Raw genomic sequence first — 19,344 nt, 5'->3', positions numbered from 1 at the left:
CGCTACAGTTGTTTCCTAGGATTGTATTTGCCTTTCTCACAAAACAGGTAGCACTAAATTACTGAACAATCCCACCAAAATCTCATTTAATATCCAATCAAGCCAGGACACATTTTCAGAAAACAGTGGTCACTCAAGGAGTAATTCAATTCCATCAGTTATCTTTAGAACAGCACGTTCAGTCAAGGCAATCCAGACAGGTCAAAACTTCCAGCATTAGCCCATGGACAGGAGCAGCTCAGCAGCTGCCACTGGCCGTGCTCCACTGCTCAGCTTCCTACAGCACTGCCATTCTATTGTCACTCTCTGGCACAGAATCCAGTAGGATTCTTCCTCACTCCGAGTATGTCATTAAAACATTCTGAAATGTGAGCACACATCATCTCAGCACCGTGTGCAGAAACACTGGCTTTGTACCACAAACTCCCACATCAGAAATGCCAGCAGCTGCCCGGCTCGGCCAGGGTAACCATGCCTTGATTCTTCTGTCCCTACAAAACCAAAGTTCTTTCACTTTTATCAGAAGGTTCAACATTAGCTTTGGGTTCAGCAGTGGGCTCTGAAGAGACATGAAACAGCAGGTGTTAATAGCAACTTTATTGTTTCACCGGTGCAAAATCATGATACTGAATAAACTTGTGTAATGCATTTTCCCCTAAATTTACAGTAATGAAGGTTATACATATCTATATAGATTGCAATTTCTCTATTTTTTTTATACTATTTGGAACAAAATTATCTTGATAAATATGCCCTGTGCACAGTACTGGCCCTCACTGAATGTCACAGAGCCTTAATATGCAAAATATAACTTCTGTTTTTGAACATGGTACTTTAAAACTCTCCAAACATGCATTAATATATTCTAGTTTTAGGGAAAAATATTACACTTAGTCTTAACTCGCATTAAAAGAAAAGCACAAGCAGAATTTGACATACAATAATCCCAAAAATCTGATGCTCTGTAAGGATCAGACACAGTTTCAGCTGACAGTCACTGCCAGTTTAGAGCTCTAGTGCTACAGAAGCAACAGTGAACAGACAGAAGAGAAATCAGAACTGAAGAGCCCTACCATGTCACATGGATTTCAAAGAAAGTTTCAGCCATGCTAACTGATGAAACCTGTAGTTGCTGGTCCAACCTTCCAAATTTGTTAGAGTACTCAACACAAGTGTTTGAAGTGCCAGACTGAACACATGAATGTTAACTTGACATTTCTGAAAGGCACAGCCTAGGAACCTATCTTAAAAAAACATGGTATGTAAATGAAAACGGGTACAGTGAGTGTCTTTCTAAAGAACAAGACCTTCATAAATTGGCCCCTCAGATTCTGGCGATTCCCTCCTCAGACGCAAGTGCTCCAGTGTGTTGTGAAAGTGTTTGTTAATTTGTTCTGTTTCTTCAGTAGACTCAAGGTTTGGGAGATCTTCTCTGATCTTCTGTATAAGCTGATTCAAAACCTGAATTGTCACCTACAGAACATAAAACAGAAGTCATCAACACCACCTGTGTACAAGTGCACAAACATTAGTTTTGACAGACTTGTCTTTAAGCTATCTGTATTTGGATAATCTTTCAAAATGCTGTAAGACTGTATGCAGACAAACTGCTGGGGACTGCCTTCTCTGGTTCTGCACAGGACCCTTCCAGTTTCAGAGTTCTGTGGAAACTCCCCCATCCCAGCAAAGATGAAAAACTTGTCATTAGCCTGATAACTTTAACTATTCCAACAGCATTTCTCTCCAGTGTATTCAATACAAATTGAAAAAGCTTCAAACAAATGGCACACACAATCAGACTGTACATGCACTGTGAGGTAATTGTTTCTTATAGAAGTCAGGATGGTAATATCAGATTTCAAGTTTTTCTTAGAGAACAAGCCATGGCTGCCTACGGGCTGAAGTTCAGCACTACAAAAAATGCACTCAGGCCACCAGAGTATCCAGAGAGTATTTTTATATCTGCCAAAATGTGCTTTGAAATTCAAAGCTTTATTTTCATCTCCATCAGATACAGCATCTCCTATACTAGAGCACCCCTATGCTGAGAAGCCAGTTCAATTATTGCAAAGTCAGCAAATCCCTCAAATTCCTTTAGGAATTCTCTCAGAACTACAGGATATTTTATGGCTGCTCTCAGTCAACGACATCAGAGGAGACACTGATCTCTACTTGACCAAGCAGCTTTTCAAACTGCCTAACTCTTCTTTACCTGCTAACAGAAAATGGATCAGGTAACTATCTCAGATTATATATAAACACAATTTAAGCTGAGTACATATGGTGTCATATCTATTTGTGAAATTAAAGCTTACACCAACCTGGCAGAGTCAGCAGTGACCATGAACACCTGTAAAAATTTTTTCTTTTCCTTATGTACATTTTAAGTTTGGTACATCTAAAGCTAGAATCTTACTACTTTCTCATCTAAGTTCCAGTAAGTTTTAATCTAAAATAGTTTAGGTATATGAGTCTCACAATATTTAAATTCATAACTAAACTGCAAACATTTTCCCCAATGTGAGAGGAATGAAGTTTAATCCAATACTTTTATTAGCACATCAAGAATTGACTCCTCTCTTATCACAAGAACTTGGACTTCTCATGAGACTACAGGGCAAGCTGAAGAGAATTTGTGGTTACAAGTGTGAATGAAGAGCTTAAAGAAACATTCTTTAAAAAAGATGCAACAGAGAATGGATTATCACTCACCGCCTCATTTTCCTTTTCATAAAAATAGATATATCTATTCAGAATTTCTATGAAAAGCTGGACTTGCAGAGAAGGGTCCATGCACTGATTTGCTATCTTCAGAGCCTTCTTTAGGCATTCCATCACTCTCTTTCCTCCATGAAGCTAGAAGGAAAAACACCCAAGTTACAAGAAATAAAAGAACCTTAGGGAGCCTCCAGTATCTCTTCCCTTGGCACACACATAATTTCTTGGGGGTCTGCCACAGAAACACAAAACTACACCAACTGCAAAGAGCAAGCTGTGCCTGAAAGCTTACCCTGCCTGCCTGCCACCATTAGATTTTGTTACATCACACAGTAGCATGAACAGTTGTTGAAAGCCTTCAATTATGAGATCAAGTAACTCAATTTTGTGGCATGTACCATAATGCATACTTTGAAAAATATGTTTCAAACACTGCTCCTTAAAATGATAACACCTTATGTGACAAGCCCTGAAGAACACAGAGGATTTTTTTACCTTTACTTCAACAACTTGTGTCTGTAATTTGGAAGTTTAGTAGTTCACATGCAAATGAAGCTAATATAATAAATACAAGAAAAGTGCAGACCAGTCAACTAGCCTTTAACTAGCTGACACTCAGAAGCTTGTTGGGTACTTCCACCCTTAAATTAGAGTTTTCTTCATGTTTTTATTTATGCAGTTTATGCTCCAGTGAGTTTTAGAAATTTCATATTAAAATAAATTCCAACCAAACCTACATCACCAATGTATCTACTTTAGAAGTGTCTACAGAAGGAAGGCAGAACTGTTACTGAGGCAGAATGTGTTCCACTGCTGTCACTTTGTTCTTACCTCCTCTCCATTCTTGTCAGTGTTTCGGCCAGACCAGAACAGATGGGCACAAGTGCTCACAGCTCGGCACTGGTCTGGCTTCTTCAGGAGTTTGGAGGCTGCCAGTGCACACTGAGTCCTCAAAGGCTCGTGGTTCTCCTCACTGAAGCACTTCATCCTCTCAAATGTCCCAATTATCAAGGTGATTGCAGCCAGCTGTGCTTTTGAGTCACTGATTTCATCTTCATATAGAGAGAAGGCCTAGACAAGGGAGAAAGCAAGACTCAATCAGAACACATCAGAAAAAAAAAAATCACACCTGCTATTCACACAGCAAGAAACTGTCCAGTTTTGCATTTGTTAAAAGCTTCAGGTAGGGAAAAAACTCTTTCATGTAGAGTGTAAAACCAAGTAAATCCACAGACCAGAAAAAATTTTACAAGAAATAGTATTCAAGTGGTCTTAGCAAGTAAGTGTGATCCCACATATAATCTGAAGATTAAGTTTTTCCTCATTCAAGCACCTATTCAGACACAGAACTTCAGCAGCAGAAACAGTCCTTGAAGAAGATTTGGTTCTTTGAAACACAAAACAGCAGAGCAGAAGTTGACAGCAGGTCAGTGATGACAGAGTAGGTAAGAAAAGCACTTGCTCTGCTGCTGCACGGATGAAGAATCTTCAGAGAACAGACAAATCTTGAACTGTATCTCTAATGCAAAGTACATCATTGCCATGCTGTTTCATGGTCACAACTGTGCTACAATAGCAACTGATACAACACAGTGAGCAAACCCAGCTTATCAGCAACTCTGTTTAAAAACATGCATTTAGTAGCAGTATTACGGGAAAGATTAGGACAAAGCTACAACATGGAACACATTGGTTCTTTATGTGATGGGTAGGAGGGGAAGGTTTTGGCAAATTAAGACCACATTACAAGTTCAAATAGGTTTTCAGAGTAGTTTATAGTAGGTTCCAATACAAGGATTTTAATTGGCAAAGCCCAGCATAGCAGTTGTGAACACTGCAGATTTTAGAAAACTTCCAAAGAGTGCTTGTGGTCAGGGCAATACCAGCTGGCTATCAGGAGCTGGAGACAGAAGCAGTGAAGGAGCACTTTATGCTGAGAAACTACACTCCTCCAGTGAGCCAACTACACGAGCAGGAGGCAGCATTGCAACATACCACTGTTGTCAGACTGAGTATTCAAATCAGTAGCAATGGAGCTTAATTCCACAGCAGCCTGGGAAGCAAGAATGAAACGAGGAGTTTCTACCTAGTAGCACTGGCTGTCCATCACTTCAGGTGTTTTAATCACACCGGATGGTTCAGTGTTCAGCAAACCTACCCAAACCAAGCTAAAGGCAGCACAGGACACCAGCTCTACTAGCTGGACACTCACCTGGGACATGAACTCATAGGCCACAGTTTCGTGGTTCTCAAAGCCAATCTCTCCTGCAGCCAGTGCTCCCTGCAGGAAGAGTCGGAGAGGCAGCTCTGCCAGCTCTGCTTTGATCAGAGCACTGATGGTCTGATGAGCAAATGAGAAGATCTTCTGGCACTTCTTTTCCCATTTGTCATCCTAGACAAGAAAAGCAAGGCTTGAACACGAGCACTGCTACAAGGAAAAAGGAATCTCAATTGTTCTAAGATGTGTTAAATGCTCCAGTCTGTTGCTCTCTGATGCCACTCCAGTCACTCCAGCAGTGCAGCGTCAGCTTCAGTGGGTCTGCACAAAGTATTTTACAAAGATTTCACACCCATTTTTCCTACCAGCTCCTAAGAGCTTTCTTCAGAAGCCTACACTGAACTGCAGTTAGGACAGCTATGCTTAACACATAACTGAGCAAAAGCCTAGTTAGCCAAGGGGAGAAAAATTCTGTTCAGTCTGGAGCAATCAAAAGTGGAAGAGAATATTAAAACCTTCATTTTGAAGAGTATTTTAACAAATATTTAACCTTATGTCCCCACAATATAACATCCACAATAAAGGAAATACATATTTAAGGTAAATATCTCAATCAGAAAGCATTTAAGAGCCAAAATGGATCAGTTATTATTTTACTGTACACTTTTACTACTACTCTGTAAGTTAGAGTGCTTTCTTTTCAGTTTAGAAATATTACAATAATGTAGCTATAGTTTAGAAAGTGATGAATTTCAATATTTAGATTTAAATCAGTTTCATGCAATCAGTTCTGGTCTCCAGTAAAGGCACATAATCCATCACCTTAATGAATAAACAAAACTAGCCAATTTCTGCTCCTTCACTTCTCAAGTACTAAAGTGATTTACTACGACTTGATGGAAATCTTCATTAAATTAAAAAGCATTCAAACCTCGAGAAAAAACCCAAACAAAACTAGCCTTCTGTATCAAGTCTGAGCGTACTTATGCAGCCAGACAAAATGCATTTTCAAGAAAATAAAGGCAAGCAAGCACACAAGAGCAAGCTGGAGGTGAACTTACCACTTTGGAGTTCTCTTTGTAGCGGAAGGCGAGCTGGTAGGCAGCAAAAACCAGGGGGGGCAGCGTGAAACGAATGCGCTGGTTCCCCCCTGCCCCAAAGTGCTTCCGGGCAGTGTTGAGGATCTGGAACAGAAGCACTGTGAGCTCAGAGAATCCTCACAGAAACATGCACTCAAGGGAAGCTCAGTGCCCCACCCTCAACCTGTTTTTAGATTAGATGTAGATTTCATGTAAATAACCTGAATATAGAGAAGTCTGTAATCACCCACTGCACACGGGTTAGCCACTCTGGCTAATGCACTTGGACAAGGCTGTTTGAATTTGCATTTCATATCTCTTCCATACAGAATGCATAATTTAAAGTGAGATACTGTGAAAATCCTATAACCTTGGATTTTTCCTGCTGCTGCTGTATTGTAGAGAAATTTGATGCAAGCACTTGTGATGCTGAGGGAGCTATTAAGCATTATTAGTAAAAGGTGTTAAGTAGCTCAGAGAATTGTACCTAAAAAATAATGTGACAAGTCCTTTGATGGCATTTAAAGGGGGTCAACGTGATTAAAGCAAAGCACTGCTAGATGAGAAAGACAGACTCTCAGAATCTTTGCAGAAACAGCTTCAACATCTGTAGCTATGTAAATTATTTTGGGGTAGAAATATTAATTTCCTTGGTGCCAGCATTCCTTTGAGGGAAGCTTTGTTTTCAGTAAGAAAAAAAAACCGTTCTGCTTTACTCCAGTAATAAGGTCCTGAAATACAACTGACTCCAGTTCCTGTAAAGTTATTCTTCTCCCCATTACACAAGTTTCATTACACTTCAAGCAAGAGTTTCTTGTACCAGACCTTAAAGCCAAGCTAAATCAATACTAGTTGTGTTATGCATAGCTTGCACTTTATTCTGTTGCTCTATTCTCACTGTTTATACAGTGTGACTTTTATTTCAGGCACAAACTGGAACTTCACAGTAGTCCCTAAGCAGACATGAGCTAACTGCCATCTGCAGCAGATCCAACTTCATCACAGCTTCTGCCAGCTTCTCCAGTGGGTCTGGCACAGACAGAATATCCCTGGCCCTCTACCCTAACAAACACTTCAAGACAGTTTATTTGAAGTTTAAGTGACCTCCCTAATGCCAGATACAGCAGATTAACAACAGAACTACATTAAGCTGCCATAGATCAAGTCAAACCATTACAAGTACCATAATGCACAGATTTCAAGGACATGTCAAATGTACTGCTACAGATGGACAAGCAGAGAAGAAAAGCATGTGGAACCAAGCAGCAGGACACTACATGCTGTATGAAGACCCCATCCTTAAAGAAATTAAAATCCCCAAGGCCAAACATACTAAGCTGTATTTTCCGAGGTTTTTTGCATTCCCTTGGTATTAAAATTCACATATAGCACAGTACTCCAAAGAGCACTTGCTGTGTTTTCAATAGATCATTATGTGAATTTGTCAGAACATCAGGAGTTCCACAAACTCATACAGATAGTTGCCACCTCATGGGATGAAAACTTTCAATCAACAAATGCTTAAGTCCTCATTTGCTTTTTCTGAATAAACAACTTATCATCCTACCACTAAAGGTGTCATACATAATGTTCTCTACTAAGTATGTAGTGCCAGGGCAGTGATGCCCCAGCTCCCAGCTTCACTCAGGTCTTGTAGAGTGAATAATGCAAGAACTGTGACAGTTCAGAAAGCACAGACATTGAGAAGCACCAGTCACCAACCAGGTACTGTTGGTCAGGGTCATCAGAACGCAGCAGGTGAATAAATCTTCCCACAAGACTCTGCTCATCCGCAAAGTCCTCAGGGTCAGGATCTTCAGCAGGCTGATCTGGTTGGTCCTGGATCAGCGTGGATACCAAATTCATGATGGCATCAACCTGGTAAAGGCAACAGAAGCTCTGTTTAAACTACAGTAGTCCATAAGCATAAATTGCCAGCAACTGGAAACATCTTCACAGCCACTCATAGTGGGGATGCTTCAGACATATGGGCCTCACACCCCGAAGAAGGGCCCCTCTCAGCACAGGTGGGACAGGGCAGCACAGCAGTGCAGAGGAAATCCAGATTCCAAAGGCTATGCAGCCTTCTTTAGATAGCAGACCCAGTTTTAAAGAGATTCAGGGTCTAACCTAACAGATTACTGTCTAGGCTGAGGTGTGGTAAATCAGAAGTAGCCTCTAGGATGAGGTCAGGTAAGATGTTCAAAAACATTTAAGAACAGAGGAGGAAGAATTACTAAGTAGGATAAAGACTGTGCCAGGGGAGGCAGGGGCATGCAGGCTAGGAAACAAAGCATGCCCTGCATGAAGTCACTAAATGTGTTTTCAGGTCTTTGAACAATCACTTAAGTACCTAGATTTTCAAATTAACTATATCATACCTGTTCTTGGGACACGATTTCTGTGTTGTAATCCAATACATTGCTAAGCACGTAACAACTCATGCTCTTCCTGGACTCATAATCAAAGTATTCAAAGAGTGGGTGAAAATGTTTTAGTTTCAGAACTGTCAGGATATTGTTGTACGTATCAACTGGGATTTTCAAAAGTCTAGTCAGCTCCTTTGAAACAGCACTGCTTGTTGCAATACTAAAAGAAAACATATGCAAAAAAATACAATTAGTCAGTGGTTCACACAGGTAGACAGGTTTAAAGTCTGCTTCAGAGTATCAATTCTGAGTCATACAACAACCACCAAGCAGCTTGGTGCTAGGGAGAAAGGAAACAAGTACCAAAATAAGTCAGCTCTTGCTCTTTGGGACATACAGTAACAAATGCATGTTTTAAGTTGCTGCCAGCAAAAGCAGAGTGTGGCTGCAAATGCAGCAATAGCAGAACTCTAGAGTGCTGTAAGGGATGCCTACAAAATGCACACACGTTGTGTGGATGTACAGCACAACTCACACACAGGGGAGCAAGTCCTGGTTAGCCAGGAGTTTATCAGGGCTGCTGCAGCTGATCCAAAAGCAGTGACCTTACACAGCCAGAGCATGGCTCTGCTATCTCACCAAATCTGATGCAATACAGAAGGCCTGATTTTAGGGTATTAACTGCCATGCCAAAGAAAATGCAAGAGACACTTACTGTTCCAGATTAAGTTTGTTGAATATTTCCACAGTAGTCTCCAACACCTTGTCAACATAGTCCACACGGTCTGGGTAGCATTTCATAGCCAGGTTAATGAGAGAAACTTGCAAAGACACCACATCCTCTGAGGGCATATCCTGCCGAGACTGAAATTTAAGACAGCATGAAGCTGATACTAAAGCACAGGACTTTGCAAAAAACCACACCCAGGGATACCCAACATACCTGTATAACAGTAGCAACTTGCTGTGAAAAGATATCAAACAGTTTGATATCTGCTGGGATACCAGGTCCATCTTCACGATGTGCAAATAAAGCTAACCTGGTGACAGAGCAAGGAAAGCAGCTTGGTCAGGACAGCTTTTTCACTCCTCAAATACAGAGCAGAAAGAGGGACTGGTAGAAAAAGCATGTCCTTTAGGCATATTTGGAAGCTCTATTACAAGCAAAACGGAAATTAATGGAAGTCAGAAGCCTTATGAGCAACTGAGCCTCGTAACTATCAGTCCTGAAAAAGCACTGACAGAAAAGGCAAGGTGAAGAAGGAACAGGAAGGACATTTCATAATTGATGTTCTTCAGCTAGAAGCAAGTGCTCTGGTTTTTCCAGCAGATAAAGAGGTATAGAGTAGGGTGATGGAAGAGTAAATATCCTACATTTATTCAATCAGTGCTATTACTGAAATTAGGCACCCAATAGAATCCTCCACAAAACAGCCTCCAGAAAAAAACACACAGAAGGAATATGCTGACTCAACTGTTCTCTGCCACTAAAGACCAACCAACATGTTTGGAACTTACACTATTTGCAGAGAACAAAATACAAAATGAACTTAAGAAGAATGGAGAAGTGAAGAATATTGGTTTTTGGGGGATGGGAGCAGAAATTGCCATCCAGCAAGCATTCAGATGATGGTGAGAGGTATTTTTATGTGTAAGAGGAGAAAGTCATGCCAAGCACCGTTTCTGCAAAAATGAGATACTGGATAGAAAGCATCACTATCAGAAGACTAACACCTTACCAGAGTTGAAGCTTAAGAAGCTCAGCACTGCTATCTTGACTTTCTAATTACTGAGATTACTATACTCTGAATTAGAAAAAGAACTACAAAAATATTTAGGAAAAAGCATTGCATTAAATTTTTAAAATTTTTTTCTAGAGGGTTTATCAATTTTGATTCTGAATCTGAAATAAAGATGCACGTAGAAAAGCTCAGGAGGCAAAAAAACTTCACTGCCAGGAACAGCAAGACATTGAACTATTCTCATATTTGATTAGGGTGATAAGATGCAGACTTTCTAAAGCCAGGAACAATTACTGCCTTTTCTTAGGGGCACAAGGCAGCTTTCCTTGGCAACAGCTCAGTGTAAAGCCAGCAATGCTACAAGGTATGAACAAGCTGCAGGCAGACGGCAGCATAATTAAAAGTCATGAATGGTTTAGTAAGGCAACAAAGATCCCAAAGCAGCAACACTACTTGCAGAGATTCCTTTAGCAGGAAAGCCCCACAGGAATAAGAATAAAATTTTCACAAGCTTCTTCAGCAGTCATTGATGTTCAGATTCAATTAGCCGAAGCAAAGATGAGAAATGCCAAGAGGCACAACCTACACAGAGCAGCTTCACATCTCAACTACACAACACTGAAGCTCCTGGCCATTGCTCCTACCAGCTCCAACACAAACACAAGAGCAACATCCTCCCCACACACATGGATTCCAAGGACAGACCCCTCACATGCTCCAACACTGGCAGGAACATTACAATCCAAATCTCAAGCTGCCATGCTACAAACATAACCATCACCTTTGTGCCCTTGTCCCACAGCCCAAAGAGAGCTCTGGAAGCCTTCAGTGGCCCAACAAACCCCAGCAGTGGGAGGGCTGGGAGGACAGAGGGTCACTGCTGGTCAGTCACTTACTGGTGTTTGCAACATAACACAAAAAACTTACTGTGGAGGTGATACTGAAGTTTAACAGGGCAGCAAAAGCTACACAAGGCAAGCCTTCTTAAAAGAATGACACTGCTACACTCCAGTGTAAAAGGCTAGCAAAATATCCTGTGACCTCTTTTAAAAGTAATCAAGATAGTCTCAGAAATCAGTTACAGGCAACATTTCTTAGGATTTGGGGGTTTTGTGGTGTTTGTGGTTTACAGTTTTAGGGGTTTTTTTAAGCTCACAGAATTATGAAAAATCTCAGCCACAGCATCGAAGTGTGGGAAACCAAAGAACTCCTGTGAACATCTCTGTATGAAGGCAGCAAAAGCAGCACAGTGTCTCTGACAAATGCACAAACACTGAAAGGTATTCCAATAAAACCAAAGTCTTGAACGTATAAATCTGACATAAGCTGAAGACAAGCTACACACTTGGTAAGTAAAAAATTCAAGATCCTCAGTTGTACCAGTCATGCCCAATACATTCAAGTCCTCTCCAGGCATCAGAGAAGACACAGCAATCCTACCCAAGGCTGAATGCCAGGGGGACCCAAGATCCCTTGCTAACTGAAGTCCATGCATTGGCACATGGACCAGATGTACAAAGGGACATGTCTGGATGTAAATGCAAAGGACAAGGCCTTTCTACAGCCTGAGACAAGCCATGCAAGTGCACTTCCTTTCTGCAGTAAGAAAGTGCAGGTGCTCACTGAAAATGTTTCCTTTCAGGATACAAATTAAAACTTCAGTTTGACCTTAAAGGTCTTTTCCAACACAAAGGATTCTATGATTTCTTCCCCAAATCTGAACTCAGTGCAAGCAGTTTTAAGCAGTAACTCCACAGGAAAAATATGCTTTTAGGAGAACAGTCAAGATGCTAGTGGAAAGCTAAGAATTAAGAAGGTAGTTCCATTTCCTACTAGCTCTGTTCTGAAGAAGCATTGTTATGTTCTCTGACCTCTGACCCTGCAAGGTGAAGTATTCCTGACAGATGATTTAGCCATTAGGATCTTCAAGATTCCAACAGCTACCTATGAGTGATATGGCTGTCAAAGCAGGGCACTGCTGCCACTTCAGTTCTGAAGCATGACACTGCTCAATACTAAATGGGCTGTTTCCTGGCTTAATCTGTTTACAAGTTTTAATCAGTCCATAAAGCAGATTTCATTGGAAGCTGTAAAAGCAGAGTCCAGACAGCAGAAGCTACAGAAATAATATTCTTGACAGCTTTAATTACAGCTGATAGAAAGACATGGAAACAGTGAAGTTGTATAAAAAATTAAACATATTCAAATGATAGAAGAATTATCATCTGCTTGTGCACAACACAAACTTAATTTTGAGTCAAGTTCCACCCCCTTGGTCACTCACCTGTCAATTAAAGCAATAATTATATTTTTCACATTCACATTTTGGTGCAGCTCAGCACAGGCTCTGAGAAATGGGTTCAGGGTTTGGAGGTGAAATTCATCTGGGAAAACCTGAAGTTTTAGATCAATAGTCATCAAGTTATAAACTGAATTTGCCCATTGTTACACAGAAGAAAAATGCAACAGAATAATTCCAAAGCAGATAACCACACAGTAAATACACTGGCCTATGAAGCTGACCTTGACTGGTAAATGCATGAAGCAAGAGATATAAGACAAATGGGTAACTCAAGGGCCCACGTCTCTGTTACAACTCATAACACAGGCACTACTGCTAAGATGCTTACAAGCTACTGCAACAGAAGGAGCATGAAATCTCCATTCTGCCCATCTGGTAAAAAATACAGGACAAGCTACTGTGTACAAGTCCCAGTGATGGAGTTTTCCAGTCCATGAGGAAGATGTGAAAGCTGCCTGAATCTAAGTGTATAGAAGTGTCCCTGTGTTCCATCACTGCAATTGAACTTAAGCAGCTCACCTGTATGATGCACTCCATGAGGTACTCCTGAGCTAAAGCATCTCTACAGTTCACAACTTGCTCCAGTATTCCAGGCAGAACAATCTGGAATAGGGGGGAAAAGGTCTTGCAGTGACTTTACAATTACCTTCTAAGTTTATATTCACACATACATTTAATCCAAGCAGAGCAGAATTTCTAACAGTTCTCAGCTGATTCTCTACATAAAGACTTTCTGATAAGAAGTCCCATTTTTCTGAAGTTTCATCCTTCAGAGAAAAGAAGAAAACAACTACTGATCTCAGAAGTCTGACCCTTTCATACATTATGCAAGCTTTGATTTCATAAGTCAGTGCTACTGACTTTGCTGGCACATACCCAGGGTCTCAGCAGCACCATGGTAGAACTTACAAGGGACAGACTTTTAAATAATACATTTCCTTCATTGTCATTTCACACAGTAACAGTTCTCCTGAATGCTTTGGGAAGCACAGCCACACAACTTGTGAAATCTATCCCAGAACACCGGATGGGTACACATCCCTTAGACCAACCCATTATTCTGCAAGGAAAAGGGGAATCAGGAAGGAAAGGTTAGAATTTCTTGTCACTGTTACACACAGACTTACAGGAGAATGTGTGAATCATGTCCTTGGTCTGAGAACACACTGTATACCAGCACTCACAACTTTTCCCTGGGTGAAGAGTTTGAGAAGCACTGGGATTACTGAACTCTCAGCAAAGCTGTAACACTTCCAGCTGCTCATCTGCAAGTCCAAACTTGTTTAGTTTGGAAAGCTGGCAGAAGTCAAAGAATGGACAGCCATCCCACCTGCTTGTATCTCTCCACATTGACCCCTTCCAGCTGACTGAGGCGAACCAGGTTTGTTCCCACGAGGATCCTCAGCTCCTGCCTCTCTCGCTCCCTTTTCTCTCTGTCCCGGCTGTGGCCCTGGTGCTGCATCCGCACCCAGAGCTTGTTCATCTCAGCAAAGTTCAGCAGCACAAAATCCATCGAGTCACTGATGTCTCCAGTGGTTTCTTCACTGCAATTGGTAAGAGGTTAAGAACAGAAAAGCTTGTCAGAGGTATTCATCCTTCCAGCCACTGGTGAACATACAAGTTTCAATAAGTTAGAGGGTGGGGTTTCTGGGTTCATGAGAAAGGTTCATATCCTCACTTGTGAGGAACTTTAATGCTAGAAGGGAATTCTTAATGGATGAAACACTGTCAAGTCTATGGAATTCTAGCATATCTACTTCTCTCAAATCTGAAGTAAGTCACACAGAAAATTGAAATAAGCTCTATTAACAGTAATTTTATTAAGTTATAGCCCATCCTTCTTACTCTGCTTGCTCGCCTTCATCAGGTAAGATGTTCCTGGTACACTGCAGGAGATAGTTTCTAAGGAAGAGGCCTCTAAGAGGATGCTGCACTCCACGGCACATCTCCACCAGGTCTTTCAAAATATCCTTCCTGGACTGTGGAAATGACTTGACATAGACAACACCTACTGTTATCAGCAGATACCTGCAAAAGGCACAGAATCAAACAATAAACCATAAGTAACAACATCACACTGAAAGGCAACAGTTCCTTTTGTCCATTATGGCAGGATTACCAAAACACAAAAAAAACCCAATAAAATTATCACCTGGGTCCAATAATTTTGGATATCTAGTCAGCTTTCAACTCCTATCCTCCTCTGCTACAGAGCACAGCAAGTCAGAACAACCACTAGACCTCATTACAATGCTTGACACACTGAATGTGGAAATGCTCACAAAGTTCTGAATGCTCTCAGACCAGTTCATTTAAACTTCCAGCACCCCACTGATCTGGAAAACAGTTCTGACATATATAGATAAGTAATCTATGATGGCAAAGTAGTTAAGCCTCTCACACTGTAGTCTAGCAGGTTAGGAACTACAGTCTTTGTACTCATTCCCTCAGCACCTGTGCATCAGGTAACAGGCAGCTGAAATATGTGAGATGTGGAAGATTGCTGCTCCAGAGTATTTGGACTCCCCCCTCAGCTTAGAAGAAAAAACTACAATATTCAGAACCTACAGGTATTCAGTTTAGAGGCCTCACCCCTCCCTGCCTGCTCCTCTGCCCCATGCACAGAACCTCCATGGAAGCACCACAGGTTTCATCAGGGAGAACCAGAGGCTACAAAGCAGACAGGAAGACAACTCTGATGGTCACACACAGAGGTGAAGACACTGTGGTAGCCACCAGCCAAACTCCAGAAATTGCATGAAGATGAAGCCTGATGTGTCCAGAGCCCCTTCCTGGCGTGAACATAAGGTCAGGAATTAAAAACTTGAGTACCAAGCAAAACCTAAATCCCAAAACTGACTATGTCAAAAATGTACTGCAGTTCAACAGTCACATACTTAAATATTAGCTTCACAGGCCTTCAAGTACCATTTCTGGCAAGCTATTACTTTGCCAAAAAAAAAATTCAGAACACAAAGACTCTAAGAATGAAGTCACAAGCTTTCAGCTTCCTTCTCAGACTGCCTCTACAAAGGCAGAAGGTTATGAAGCAACTACTGTGTGGGAGAAGGTAAGATGCAGACCCTCAGGTAACAGAAACAGTTTAATACATGCACAGTCAATCTCCCTGATCAGAGCATGGAACTTGGTTATCTTCCCCTGACCAGCTCTTTACCCAAAAGCCAACTTTATTACAAGACTGAAGTGCTTTTCATCTTGGTCATGTGCAAAATTAACACACTGGCAGGAAGAACTGACCTTCTGCACCTGTACTCTTGGCCTAATCTCAGAAGTTTCACAGTAATCTACTACAGATAGGCAGAAATACCATTGTAAACTGATGGAGAAGCCAATCACTGCCTGAACCCAGAGCTGGACCACTATTCACCAGTTTAAAAAGAAAAAGCAAACAAAGCCACACACCAACATACACACACTTACAGTCTTGGAATGATATTTCCAGCATATTGTACTAGCTCATAGAGGTCTGCCACTTTCCTGCCTTTGGCAAATTCATCTGTCAGGTAGACTTCCAAGTAGTGTAGCTCATCAGAAATTGCCATGTCTTTTCCTCATAGTTAAGGATTGTTAGTGAGAATAGTACAACATACTCTTACAAAATAGTAATTTGCTCATTCACACCCAGGAAGAAAGATGCTGTAACAAATACAAATATGCCCAAGCAGGCAGTACTTCTGAACAATAATCATGATTGGGAAAAAGGTGCAAAATTAACCTCAAACCTCTGACCAATTTTTATCATTTTATAAAAGGGAATAAAACTAGGAATGTAAGAATTGTTTTACAGAGCTGATATTGTTTTTAGAACTAGACTCCTGAAACTTCCCTGAGGAAGATATGAAAAACAAAGACCTGTTTTATACCAGAGAGAAAAACTGAATTTAAACAGTGAGCAAAGTGTATATTCTCCTACAATATATACACATAATTGATTTCTGAGGAGGAAATTGCTAATAGTATCTGACACAAGATACCATGGTACCAAAAAAAGCAGATGAATATCCCATTCCAAATACATTTCAACTGTTAGTTTCCTCTTGAAAGGATACAGAGCTCATAATAGCTCTTTGGAGATAACATAGAAGTCCGCAGCTCCCCAAGCATGTTGGAAGCATGTTTCAGAGCATCCATGAGCTTGTTCTTGTCCTTCAGAGGAGGAAAGAAAAAAGTCTGTTAGAAACTACACTAGGCAACTGCAAGATTTTTTTATCTACTAAAAAAATCTCAAATGGTTTAATATCAAGCTTATACTACACCACCCATGCTAGCTAAGTGAACATTTTACCTGTGATAAGGTGGTGAGGTGATAAGAAGATGCATCTAAGACAGAGCTACAGTAATAAATCACAATGCTAATGGTAGAAAAATCTAAAATCATTCTGCTTATGCAGCAATCTCCACCCAACACTCAGATTCTGTCCAGGAAGGAAAACAGAACATGTTCCCCTCCTCCAAATCTGGTCTGTTGTTTTGCTCAGATCTCCTAGAAAGCTTTAGGAGACAGACAATACTGCCATCATCACCTTCCCCTCCTTGTCACCCACAAAAAACACCTCACTGAGAGCCACCCCTTACTAGTCTGCATCTCACTTACACTTCTGGTGCATTTAACCACCTGGCATCAAAGGATCCAACCACAAACCTCTAATCTACCACTTATACAGACTTGAGCAACCCATCATAAGCAGCAGTAGTAAGTTTTGAGGGAGAACAAAAAGAATTGCTAGTGTGATCCACTTAGTGTATTTATACTGCCACTTAATCACAGATAGCAGTGAAAAGCACAGCTGCAGCTACTTGAAGATTTCCAAAACATTCCACTGAGCACAAAACTGGAGAGGTGTTACACTTCTTGCTACTGTCATTTGGCTGCAAACAAACTTAGCTTGGCTAACCACATGAAAACATATGGGAATATTTAAGTTTTCATTGCAACTTTAAGCAGTTTCTCCAAATAAAAGCTGAGGCTTCTCAAACCCGAGAAAGCTACGTGTGATTACATAATCTGCCTGAATTGGCTACAAGTCCCAGACAAAAAGCTCAGCACAACAGTAGCCCGTGGTGTTTTCCAGTCAGAGAAGAATTCACATGTATGTCTACAGTTAATCAGTACAAAATTGATCCTATGCAGGAGGTAATTCATCAGCAGCCTCTCAGTCTGACAGTCACACCAAGAAAAGGCTACATGAAAAAACCCAACAGAATGGTGGACATAAACAATAATCTCATAATAAAGTTCATCTCAGGTTTATTTAAATGCAAGCATGTAAATTATAAAGGTACATCTTAACTTGTCTTGTCAAATACTGGAGCAAAATTAGGAAGACACATACAAAGAATACCCAAGGCTCACTCTCAATGAGCAGCTGCCTCATTTATTGGCAAAACCTCTGGCACAAAGACACACAAAGGGTTAATTTTCCTCACAGAACCAGAGATTGGTATTGATTTACTGTTTTATTCCTAGCAGACAAGAAGCTTCATTGCCTTTTAAAGTCACATCCTTACCAAGCATCTCTTCATCTGGAACGACTGCACCTTCACAGCCTGAATGGCTTCGTCCAGGAGTTTTTCCTGTTCATCCTGAGGAGATTGCTGTGTTGTTGGCTGGAGGAAAAAAGAAACCAAACAAAACAGAACTCAATGAAGCTGCTTATGACTTGATTAAAATTAGATTCCCACACTTCAGAATGCACTGCAAGTGACACTGCAGTGTGAGCACTCAAGGGTTGTCAGAAATAATTGTGTGACATGTAATGGAGAAAGTTCAAGTGCCCTGCAAAACCTGAGAGGAGGATACAAGCAGCCTGCAAGCACCACTGCTTCTTGGACAGCAAAGTCACAGGGGCAGAGCAGGACCATCTTTTCCTTTCCAACATTTAGAGGTCAAGAACCCAGTGCAAGTATCTGGGAAGAAAAGCTCCAAGAGAAAGCAGAGACACGACTGTGCTGAGAGGAAGCACTGCTGTTACTTGTGTCCACAGAGCTCCAAAGCAGCGCCCAGACCACACACTGCAACTGCACAGATGCTTTCTGTGCTCACAAGTCACAAGTTCTCAACTGCTATCTGAGCTACGCCATTCCATTCAGGACAAGTTTCTGATAAGCAAAGGATAAAGTACAGTTAGTGCATTCCAGAAGGTAGAAGCTACTTGCAGATTGGATCAGAAAGCTGAAAGGAAACAACAACTCTTCATGTGTCCTTGTCCCAGTCACACTGTCAGAGTGACACTCTTATTTCCCCTCAGAGAGGCACATTCTATGCCTTCTACTGAAACCTCCACTATCTTTTGGCTTTCCAAGGTTCATACTGCATTTTCTTAAAACATTTATTAAAATATTTCTTAAAATATAGTTCAATCCAGCTATAACAGGCCTTCTCCTACTGCATCTACCAGAATAATGAGATCAGTTTCTACAAGCATCTTTAAGTTATTTGCTATGATGTCCAAACTTAGATGAGAACCCCTACTGCTGTCCCCACCTGCACCCAGCCTTCCTCCTAAAGCTTTACAAGGAAACACTGCCATTCAGCTCTTGTTCAGGATCACCCTTCAACACCTCTTTAGAGCATCTCCACTTCTCTCAGTCTTGCAGCTTGTTTTCAGATGGCCTCTCTGAAATACTGCAGGAGACAAAAGCACTGATGCAGTATTTCAGCTACATCTTCTCTAGCCATGACAAATACCAAGCACAGTCATTTGCACAGCAGGTTCTCTGAGCCTTCACCTTCAATAAATTCTCAGCTATTTATACTTGTTCCCTTCATCCACTGTGCTCACAAGGTCCCTGGTCTGCTACTTTTAACTGCATTTCAGAAACAAGCTGGAAGGCCATGAATTACATCACCCTAATGTTTTTAAAACCCTGTCTTCAGTCCCAACTCCCACATGTC

At 41.1% G+C, this 19,344-nt stretch overlaps 1 protein-coding gene across 1 annotated transcript; it reads right to left on the bottom strand.

Annotated features, from left to right (window-relative positions):
* Positions 1-566: 566 nt before the first annotated feature.
* On the bottom strand, positions 567-18,077 carry VPS35 (VPS35 retromer complex component). The gene is made up of 16 exons (XM_039721186.1): positions 17,958-18,077; positions 16,499-16,595; positions 15,870-15,993; positions 14,274-14,456; positions 13,759-13,972; positions 12,948-13,031; positions 12,411-12,520; positions 9,328-9,424; positions 9,100-9,248; positions 8,397-8,604; positions 7,738-7,893; positions 5,998-6,120; positions 4,931-5,110; positions 3,550-3,789; positions 2,713-2,856; positions 567-1,473 (listed from the first exon to the last, which is right to left on the bottom strand). Exons 1-16 carry the CDS (start codon positions 17,970-17,972, stop codon positions 1,294-1,296), a joined length of 2,304 nt encoding a protein of 767 aa, XP_039577120.1. The 5' UTR covers positions 17,973-18,077; the 3' UTR covers positions 567-1,293.
* Positions 18,078-19,344: the final 1,267 nt, after the last annotated feature.

The sequence above is a fragment of the Passer montanus genome, unplaced genomic scaffold, assembly GCF_014805655.1.
Source record: "Passer montanus isolate IOZ18808 unplaced genomic scaffold, ASM1480565v1 scaffold45, whole genome shotgun sequence".
NCBI classification, from domain to species: domain Eukaryota; kingdom Metazoa; phylum Chordata; class Aves; order Passeriformes; family Passeridae; genus Passer; species Passer montanus.
The sequence above is the reverse complement of the archived record's forward strand: the minus strand, read 5'-3'. Positions and strand labels throughout refer to the sequence as shown.